The sequence below is a fragment of the Gastrolobium bilobum genome, unplaced genomic scaffold (genome assembly GCF_033153095.1).
Source record: "Gastrolobium bilobum isolate Gb01-03AN ecotype WA unplaced genomic scaffold, APGP_CSIRO_Gbil_v1 utg13475, whole genome shotgun sequence".
In the NCBI taxonomy this organism is placed as follows: Eukaryota; Viridiplantae; Streptophyta; class Magnoliopsida; order Fabales; family Fabaceae; genus Gastrolobium; species Gastrolobium bilobum.
Window position 1 is genome coordinate 1 of NW_026897014.1, and position 10,678 is coordinate 10,678.

At 38.8% G+C, this 10,678-nt stretch overlaps 1 protein-coding gene across 1 annotated transcript; it reads right to left on the reverse strand.

The window, feature by feature from the left end:
• Positions 1-8,362: 8,362 nt before the first annotated feature.
• Positions 8,363-9,232, reverse strand: LOC133303416 (zinc finger BED domain-containing protein DAYSLEEPER-like). Its single transcript, XM_061503328.1, has one exon. The coding sequence runs from the start codon at positions 9,230-9,232 to the stop codon at positions 8,363-8,365; it is 870 nt and encodes a 289-aa protein (XP_061359312.1).
• Between the last annotated feature and the right edge of the window lie 1,446 nt (positions 9,233-10,678).

Here is a 10,678-nt window from a genome sequence, read left to right on the forward strand (position 1 = left end):
GCATTGATTATCGGAGGCTGAATAAGGCAACCAGGAAGGATCATTTTCCACTTCCTTTCTTGGATCAGATGCTAGAGAGGTTGGCAGGACATGCTTTCTATTGCTTCTTGGACGGTTATTCAGGGTACAATCAGATAGCTGTGGCACCAGAGGATCAAGAGAAGACTGCTTTTACATGTCCATATGGAATATTCGCATACCGGAGGATGCCTTTCGGTTTATGCAATGCTCCTGCCATATTTCAAAGGTGCATGCTTTCCATTTTTTCTGATATGATAGAAGAATGCATTGAAATTTTTATGGATGATTTTTCTGTATTTGGTTCTGATTTTGATGTATGTCTAGGGAATTTAGATTCTGTTTTGAAAAGATGTCTAGACTGTAATTTGGTTTTGAACTGGAAGAAGTGTCACTTTATGGTGACAGAAGGTATAGTTCTTGGACACAAGGTGTCTAGGAATGGAATTGAGGTGGACAGGGCAAAAATTTCTGTGATAGAGAAACTTCCTCCACCTGTAAATGTTAAGGGTGTGAGGAGTTTTCTTGGTCATGCAGGATTTTATAGGCGGTTCATAAAAGATTTTTCAAAAATTGCTAAGCCCTTATGCAAGTTATTAGTTAAGGACCAAGAATTCCTGTTTGATGATGAATGTTTGCATGCATTTCATGTTTTAAAAGAAAAGTTGACCACTGCACCTATCATGATGGCACCTGATTTTTCATTACCATTTGAATTAATGTGTGATGCCAGTGACTATGTCGTAGGAGTGGTATTGGGCCAAAGAGTGAATAAATTGTTGCATGTCATTTACTATGCCAGTAAGATCTTAAATGATGCACAAAAGAATTATGCTACTGCAGAAAAAGAATTACTGGCTATTGTGTATGCATTTGACAAATTCAGGCCATATCTGTTAGGATCAAAAGTTATTGTTTACACTGACCATGCAGCTTTAAAGTATTTGTTAAGCAAGCAGGATGCTAAACCCAGATTGCTCCGCTGGTTGTTACTGTTGCAAGAGTTTGAGGTAGAAATCAAAGACAAAAAGGGAGTTGAAAATTTGGTGGCTGATCACTTATCCAGGATTACAGAAAAAGAGCTTCAAGAAGGACCGGAAGTAGTTATCAGAGAAGAGTTTCCTGATGAACATGTTTTGGCAATATGTGCTGTAACAGAGATGGTTGGGGATAAAGTCTTATCTATCAGTACCCCACCATGGTTTGCTGATTTTGCCAATAATAAAGCTGCTGGATTGATGCCTAAGGATTTAACATGGCAACAGAGGAAGAAATTTCTGCATGATGTTAAGAGGTATATTTGGGATGAGCCATATCTTTTCTATAGATGTTCAGATAGTGTGATCCGACGGTGTATTCTAGAGGAAGAATAGAAGGATGTGTTGTGGCATTGTCATGGTTCTGCATATGGTGGACATTTTGCAGGTGAGATAACTGCAGCAAAAGTATTGATGAGTGGCTTCTACTGGCCCACTTTATACAAGGATGCAAAGAAGTTTGTGGAGGCATGTGACAACTGTCAGAGAACTGGGAATATTTCTAGGCGACATGAAATGCCGTTGAACAATATCCAGGAAGTGGAGATCTTTGATGTTTGGGGTATGGATTTTATGGGACCTTTCCCTTCTTCCTACTCTAACAAGTATATATTGGTGGCAGTTGATTATGTTTCCAAATGGGTTGAGGCTATAGCTACACCAACCAATGATTCCAGGGTGGTGATTGCTTTTCTGAGAAAGAATATATTTTCAAGATTTGGAGTCCCTAGAGCTATCATTAGTGATGGGGGCACTCATTTTGATAATAGGATGGTGGAGTATGCCTTGGCTAAGTATGGAGTGAGGCACAAAATAAGCACTCCATATCATCCACAGACTTGTGGTCAGGTTGAGATTTCCAACAGGGAATTGAAGAGAATATTGGAGAAGACTGTTGGGAATGCTAGGACCCAGTGGTCCAAGAAACTTGATGACACCTTATGGGCATATAAGACCGCTTTCAAAACTCCTATTGGGATGTCTCCATTTCAGTTGCTGTTTGGAAAAGCATGCCATTTGCAGTTGGATTGGAGCACAAGGCTTTGTGGGCTGTGAGATATCTGAATTTTGATTCCAAAGCAGCGGGACAGAAAAGATTATTACAACTGGATGAATTGGATGAGTTTCATTTGTCTGCTTATGAAAGTTCCAGTTTGTATAAGGAAAAGACAAAGCTATGGCATGATAGGAAGATCACACCTAGAGACTTCAAGGTGGGGGATCAAGTACTTCTGTTCAATTCCAGGTTGAAGCTGTTTCCAGGGAAGTTAAAGTCTAGATGGTCTGGACCGTTTGTGGTAAAAGATATGAAACCGTATGGGGCTGTAGAAATCAGTTCTTTGGATTCGGACAGAAGTTTTACAGTCAATGGTAAACAATTGAAGTTATATGTTGGAAGTGTTGTGGATAGGCAACTACTGACAGTTGCTCTATTAGAGGTAAAATAGATCATACCCGTCAGGCTCGTGACGTTAAACAAGCGCTGAGTGGGAGGCAACCCACTGAACTAGGTATGTAATTCCATGTTCATACCATATCCATAAGATGAAGAAGAAAAGGGGGAAATTTTTTGAAAAATCAAAGAGAAATTTTTTGCTATGTGTTGGGCGCTAAAACGTCAACCCTGACCGTTTTAGCGTCCCAAGAGTTCCATCATTATGAAACTCTCTGGTGGTGCACGCTAAGACGTTCATTATGAGCGTTTTAGCGTTCACTAACAACACCAATCCATGCACTCTGGCCAACAGCGCTAAAACGCTCAGTCTGACCGTTTTAGCGCTGTGCTGCACAAAGTGTGCATTTTTCTCTGGACAAGGACGCTAAAGCGCTGGTAAGTCAACGTTTTAGCGCCCTGTCACTAATTCGATATAACAGAGTTCCTCTTCTCTTTTACTCTTACATTCTTATACTTTGCCTCTGTTTTCCACAACGCACTCCTTATCTCACATTTGTATCATCCATCTTCGTAGTTTCTTCCACATCCTCTCATCAACATCAAGGTATGTAACTCATCTCATTTCCCTCCATCACATATCATATCTGAAGCATGCGATTATTGGGCATTTTCTAGGGCATTTCACATGTTGATTGCCTGTATCATTCGTAGGATTGCATGTTGATTTAGTTTTATTTGTATTATTCTCCTGAACTATTGCTTTTGACTGATATTTTGGGAATGAGACAACAAATCCAGCGCGTGTTGGTTCTAAATTGTCTTCAAACAACAACCCAGCGTACACACACACAAGGTGTTCGTGGAAATGCCTGACCCAAAAATTGGCCTAGCGCTAAAACGCTCAGTGTGACCGTTTTAGCGCCCGTCCAGTTTTTACACACGTTTAAGGTCTAGCGCTAAAACGCTCAGTGTGACCGTTTTAGCGCCCGTCCAGTTTTTACACACGGTTAAGGTCAGGACGCTAAAACGCTCAGTGTGACCGTTTTAGCGCCCAGGCCCTGTTTCATACAAAATTGAGGGTCTACATTATGGCATTGTGGGGTTGTAATTCATACATGTTTTGATCCAAATTCCCCACTACAAGAGTTCTAAATCTGGGAATTGTGGAATTGGATTCATGATATGTAATTGTTTGACATTTAGACTGATTTTCTCTTGTTGTGTAGGCACAATGTCTTCTCCTTCTCAACCAGCTCCTGCTACAAAAGGGAAAAAGAGATATAAGAAGCGAGCACGAGTGAATCAAGGAGGAGATACTGAAGCTGAGCCTACCCCACAGTTTGATGCTCACTTTTGGAAAAGTGAGGAACATGAGAAACGGTATACTGACAAGACTTCCAAGAGGCCATTTGTGAGAGAAAGAAAATTTGTTCTAGAACAGGATGAATATCCTCAGTTTCAGTCTCAGCTGAAGACCAGGGATTGGGCAACTTTTGGAAGAATATTGGGTGATAGCAGTCCTAACATAGCAAGGGAATTCTTTGCTAATGCATTTAATGGAGATCAAGGAGGCCAGAGGACCTTCACTAGCTGGGTGAGGGGAAAGAAAGTGAAGTATGATGCTCACACCATCCAAAAGCTGCTGAAGATAAGGTTCTGTGACTATATCCACAATGCCAGTTGTGAGTTCAGGAGAAACTGGCAGAATATTGAAATTCCACCAAGGAGAAGTGACCCAAACTTTGACACCTGGACCAAGATGGGGGCAGCTGAGCCTATTTTGCAGACTATAGCCAAACCTGGTGAAACTTGGGAGTTAACCAAGGATAAGGTTGCTCCTAAGTTGATTTGGTTGAGGCATTTAAATGGTGAGGCTAGAGTCTGGTTTCACTTTGTAATCTCAAATGTCATGCCCTCTTCCAACCAGGCAGAGGTTATCCTGAAGAGAGCTGTCCTGATTCACACTATCATGACAAGGGCGAAGGTGGAACTTCCTATTCTCCTTCAGGACAACATTTATGATATGGCTCACTCTGACAGTGACTCTGCTGCTTTGGGTCACTGTTCCTTGATTCAGTTGCTTTGTCAGAAAGCTGGTGTAGATGTTACTGATAATGGGGCACCAACTAAATTGCACCCTACAATTGATGCCGCAATGATAACAAAGCAATTGAAGATAGGAGGAGGGGAGGTCACAGGATTGACTCCTGGTAGGAAATCTACAACTCAGAGTGATGATGAATTCGAAGAGAGGCTAAGGTCAGGGGAGCAATGGACGGTGAACACTGACTTCCGAATGAGACATTTGCGCAGGCGTCTCCGGTTTATGCAGTCCAGCCAGCACTCATTTCAGACATATATGGTGACGATGTTGAAATCTATATGTGAGGCTCAGGGCTTAGATGTTATTGATTACCAGCCTGCTGTATACCCTCATTCTGATGAGGAGGAAGCCTTTGAGGCAATGGCCCGGACTCATTATGCTGATCATGTGGATGGAGCTGCGCCTGCTGATGGTGCTACATCTTCCCATGCTGCACCCACTCCAGAGAGACAGCCTGGTGTTGATGCTACTACCACAGAGACCACTGCTGCTGCTGCTGCTGATACTGGTGCTATGGATGAGGACAGGGGTATTGATCCTGAGTACAACCCCTTGCCTACTGCTGATCCAGGCTCATATTTGGTGTTTAGTGATGATGAAGAGTCTACTGACTAGACTTCTCATTTTGTTTTTATACATTTTCTGTTTTTATGGTTTTATTTTGGATATTTTTAGTTGCTTGTGGTATTATTTTCATTTTGTATATTTGTTAGTACATTGAGATTCTCTGTTTGAATGATGCACTTTTGAAATAGTACTGATGCTATTTGTTGATATGTGAATGTGTTTCAGAATTTGTCAACTGCTTTTTAGATTTAAATTAGTTGCTGGGGACAGCAACGTTTAAATCTGGGAATGGGGTGTGAATGAATGACATGATTATGGTGGTATCACACAGTTGATGATGACACACAGTTGATGAGCCACAAACAGGGAAACATCTCAATCCTTTCTTTTAAATTCCTGTGAATATAGTTTTAGGTAGTTTAGGAAGTGTTTTATATGTACAAAGGTTGGATTTAGAGTTGAGATGATGTGAATTTTATGAGGATAGGATGATCAAAGTTTTACATGATGGATTAAACATTTTTGATGCAATTTGAAATCCTTGCATATGTGCTAAATGATATGTTTGCATGACTCATGTTATGTGAGGAGTAGAGAGATCAGGTTGATGTATATAGAGGAATTCAAGCATGCACTCTGAACTGTGAGACATTGAGCCTATACAGAATTTTTTTTGTTCAGAGAGCACTTCACTGTATGAGTAACTCTAGAACTTGCCCTGTTTCTAACTTGAAATAGTTCATGGTTTGTAAAGTAGAGCTCATTGAGGCATTTTTCTTTTGAACCAAATTTTCTTATTGCATGGAAGCCTTAAGCCAAAATTTTTGTGATAAAACTAAGAGCCCTGCACTTATTCCAGATCCTAAATATTCAGATTATGTGTTCAGATAAGGGGTAAGGAGGAAAGCTATGTAGGAGAAAGGTGTTTCTGCAATGAACAAAAATATTAAGTGTTAAGTGTTGGAAATTTGGAGAAAAAGAAGAATGCAATAAAAAAAAGGGGGAAATGAGGAAGTAAAGGCACAAAGTGCTTGGTTTGGAAAAGGAAAAGGAAAAGAAAAAGGAAATGAGGAAAAAGGGAAATCAAAACAACACAAAGTGTTGAAAGTTGGAAGAAAAGGAGGAAGGAAGTTCAAGAAAAAGAAAAGTTGTAGAAAAGGTGGTGAAAAGAGTAAATGAAAAGGAAGAAGAGAATGAGAAGGATTAAGGAGTACATAGATAAATTCAATAGAGATCCTCCTCTTATCTGAATCTGATCCATCTATCTAACCTTCTGCAACATCAAATCCTACCTTTAGCCAACTACATGCCAAGCCATTTTTCCTTCTTCTATACAGAATCCTATTCTTAGTCAAGTCATACCACCAAAAGCCTCTTTTGTTCTGCTTATGAATCACTATCACTATGGAAAGTGAGAAGACGGGCAAGCTTATAGTAGTTTGAGTGCAGTGGAGATTGAGTGATGAGTACACCCTTAGACACTAGAGTGCAAGAGAGTTTATTCTCACAATTTTTGAGAAGTTCCAAGTGAGGGGGTGTTTTGTGTTGAAGGTCTCTGCATTTCATCTTACTGATCTGTTGAAAGTCATTGTAATGAGGTTAAGCAAGTCATAGTAAAAGATAGATTGCTGGGTTGTTAGATTGTATCTTGGAAAGTTGATCTGTCATATTTCAATCCAACCTCATAAATTTCATGTGTAAAGAATCTCAAGTCTTTCTCTGTCTTTAAAGTTATTGCTGAGGACAACAATATTCAAATCTGGGAATTGTGATGAACCCTTAGTTCATCATGGTTTTTAGTAGGAATTAGGATCAAATTGTTTGATTAAATGATGAAAAACAAGGTTAATGTCCTAAGATGTCCTCAATTACAAGTTCAAGAGCTTTATTGGAAATTTGTATGATTCTTGTAGGAAAAGCAAGCTTGAAAGACAACTGGAGAAGGAAGAAGATTCTGGAGCTCAAGAGGAGAAAAATTGCCTAAGTGTTGAGCGCTAAAACGTCCACACTGAGCGTTTTAGCGCCCTGTTACAGGAAGAGGCCAAAACTTGCTGGTGATGAGCGCTAAAACGTCCACACAGAGCGTTTTAGCGCGCTGCTACACTAAGAAGATGGAAAATTGCTGGTCTTGGGCGCTAAAACGGCCTGCAATATGCGTTTTAGCGCCCTAAAGTGGAAAAAGATTCTGGTCTTCACCGCTAAAACGTCCAAATCAAACGTTTTAGCGTTGGAGTCAGTTAAAGTTAGTTGAGCATTCACCAAGTTTGGACGCTAAAACGGTCATTCCTTAACGTTTTAGCGTTGAAATCAGTTAAAAGCAGTTGAGCATACGTAAAGCATGGACGCTAAAACGGCCACTTATGGACGTTTTAGCGCCCACATCAGTTTTCTGTTTTTAATTGTAACACTATATAAGGCAAAGCCTTGACACTTAGATCAGAATCTGGGGGATCTGAACTCTCTCTCTCTCTTAAATTTAGTCTGACTTCTCTCTAAATTCTCTTAGTTTTTGTATTAGGATTTCCTTGTAATAGTTTGGAGATTGAAGACTTTCAACATGGAAATGAAGTTTGTTTCTTCTTCTCTTATTTATTCCTTAGTCATGTCTGAGTAGAGTCTTTGTAGTCTGAATGCAATGGAACTCCATGATAATATTATGTTGATTTGATTAATATGATAAAGTATTTTTCATGTGTTGATTTGAGATTTTCTGAGTTAATTATTTCTATCAAAGAAGTAGTATAGAACATGGATGTTTATATGACTTCTGTATTTGATAATCTCAACATCAGAATTCTAGTAGTCAAGGGATTGATGCTAGGATTCTGATGTGATCTTAAGACCTTAGTAATTAATGCATGTATTAAGAAAGGGATCACCAAGGGATTGGGGTTTCTGATTAATGTATCTATCAGGGTAGTAAGGGATTACATCTTGATGATAAGTAAAAGGTTGATTAACATCACATGGAAACAAATTCATCATATGATCAATTTTTATATGGGTTATCATGGAGGAAAGTTGTTTTCTGACTACTTGTTGTTTTTATTAATTCCTAATCCATATTTACTTTGTGTCAAATTACTTACAATCAATTTTCTGGTGACAAATTATTCATGATTTTTACAAACTCTTATTTGATTCAAATTAGTTTTCTATGGTATATTGGTGTTTGAACACAATTCCTCGTGGGAACGATCTTTACTCATCATTTTATTACTTGTACGACTAGTGCACTTGCTAAACGTCCAACACCCATGATTCCAGACATTTGAATATTGCATCAGCAACATCAACCCCACGTCTTGGAGGTGGCACTTTGATAAAACTTAACACTCTTTTTTGTAATTTCCATTCTGAATCAATATAATGGCCAGTGATGACCATATACTCAGCAACTTGGTGATTAGATCTCCACATATCAGTGGTTATACTACTCCTATTCACATTCATTAATTCAGCCTTAAGACACTTCTTTTCTGCCTGATATATTGCCATGCAATCACTTTTTATTGTTTGACGTGAAACTTTCTCAAAATCAGGATTTGCAAACTTAAAAGCCCACATCCAAACAGTGTCCTTTACAATGCTAAAAGGATACTTATGTACCATGATAGCAGTAGCAATAATTTCTCTCATCTTTAGATTAGAATACTTACCTCCTGGCGTAAGGAAAGGGTTCAAGGCAGAACTTGTAGGTTGAAATGATATTGTTGACTGCTTTAGTCGTGATTGGTCTATTTTCCTTCTCAAGCAACTTTCTGAATGCCTCCTCAAGTGGCTAGTGCTAGCTCCACACCCACCCGTAGCAAATTTAGCTTTGCAATAATTGCAAACTGCTTTTCGTTGACCATTGGGGAGAGTAACTTCATGAAACTCATTCCAAACAGTTGGTGTTTTTCGCCTTTTTTTTTCTATGACTGAATTTTCACTATCACCAGCAGCTGCAGAATCTGGTGCAGCTGCAGAATCTGCTGCAACTACAGAATCAGTAGCAGCTATAGCACTATCAGTTACTTCTTCTTCTTGTTCATTCCTTACTTGAGGTTGATTGGGGTCACTTGGTACGCTAACAATAGCATTACCACTTGCACTTGGAGTAGAGTCCATTTTCTATGCCTATAAAAAAAGGTACAAAAAACAGAGCAATCACAAACCTGGTGAGAGATGAGACATATATAATGAGACAAATATATTTATTGGCAGCACCAAATAGAAACCCAAATTACAGCTATCCAAAAAAAAAACCCAAATTACAAAACTATATATATAGCCAGGAAAGCCTTTAGATGTGAAGGTTTAACTAAACAAATTTCAGTGAACAAAAACAAGATCTGCTAAAAAAAATCCTGAAGCAAATCTGGGGCCTCTTCTAACCAATTTGGAGGAGATTAGACTATGTAAACATTAATGATTCAGTGAAGGTTGCAGACTTGCATTGAATCAGTGATCATTTAGTTGTAAAAAAAACAACAATAAAAATATGACATCAACTATGTACAAAACAGATAAACAACAATTGAATGGTCAACCAAGCTTGCGGTTACTCTCTAGCCAGTGCCTTCCACATGCAGCAAAAACAGCCATAATGAAAATTGAATTAAGATAGGAACATAAAGGCGAGAAAACTTTAGATGAGTTACGCCAAAAAAATGCAGATGCCATATTTAAATATTTGTTAACTTGGATTTGTAACATACAGACCGAGTTAAAATCTTAAATCCTAATATCAGCGTACTCTAAATTAATTTGTCTATAAAGTAAGAAAATAAGAGTATTTCTACTCTTAAGTTTTAGTTAGTAAAAATCACAATACATTTTCAATTTAATTTTAAAAAATGGATATATGCTGGTTTGTGATTCCTGATTACTGCATTTTCATGCTCTATGATGAATGTCAGAGTACAGAGTGTAGAGAGTCACGGAGCAAAGTGCAGAAACTCATTCCAAACAGAGGGAAATTGATTTTAGTAAAGTACACCAAACAATAACCGATGACAAACACCACTCTCTGTCTCTCCCCTACATGCAGCACTCCCCATTTAATTTTTATCTTTATACCATAAAATCCAAAAAAATAGAAGAGGGAAGAAAAGTTCTTACCCACAATCTGTAAAATTCGTTGAAGAAAATAGAGAGAAGGAGTACACTCAACCTTGTTGCTCCTTCGATTTCGCACGCACACAGAAAAAGGATGGTTCTTCAAGTTCTGTGTACCATAAAGAAGATCACGAAAGTGGGCTTTTGGGAGAGAAAGAAAAAGATTAGGAGAAATAGAGGGGAGAGAGAGAGCGTACCTAAACAGATTTTGTTGGAAATGGCCGGCGACAACTTACAAGCACGTCGAAGAGAAGGAGGAAACTGAGAAATGAGCGTGAGAACTGAGAACGAGAAGAAGACACTGAAGACGTGAGAAGAAGATGAGAAGCGGCGCTGCACGAAATGAAATTAGGGTTGGACTTGAAAGTGCTTAGCCAGTTAGCCACCTAGAATAAAAAAATTATTTTATTTTAATAAATTAAGTAGGCCAGCCTACAAGGCTTTAGGCCAGGCTTG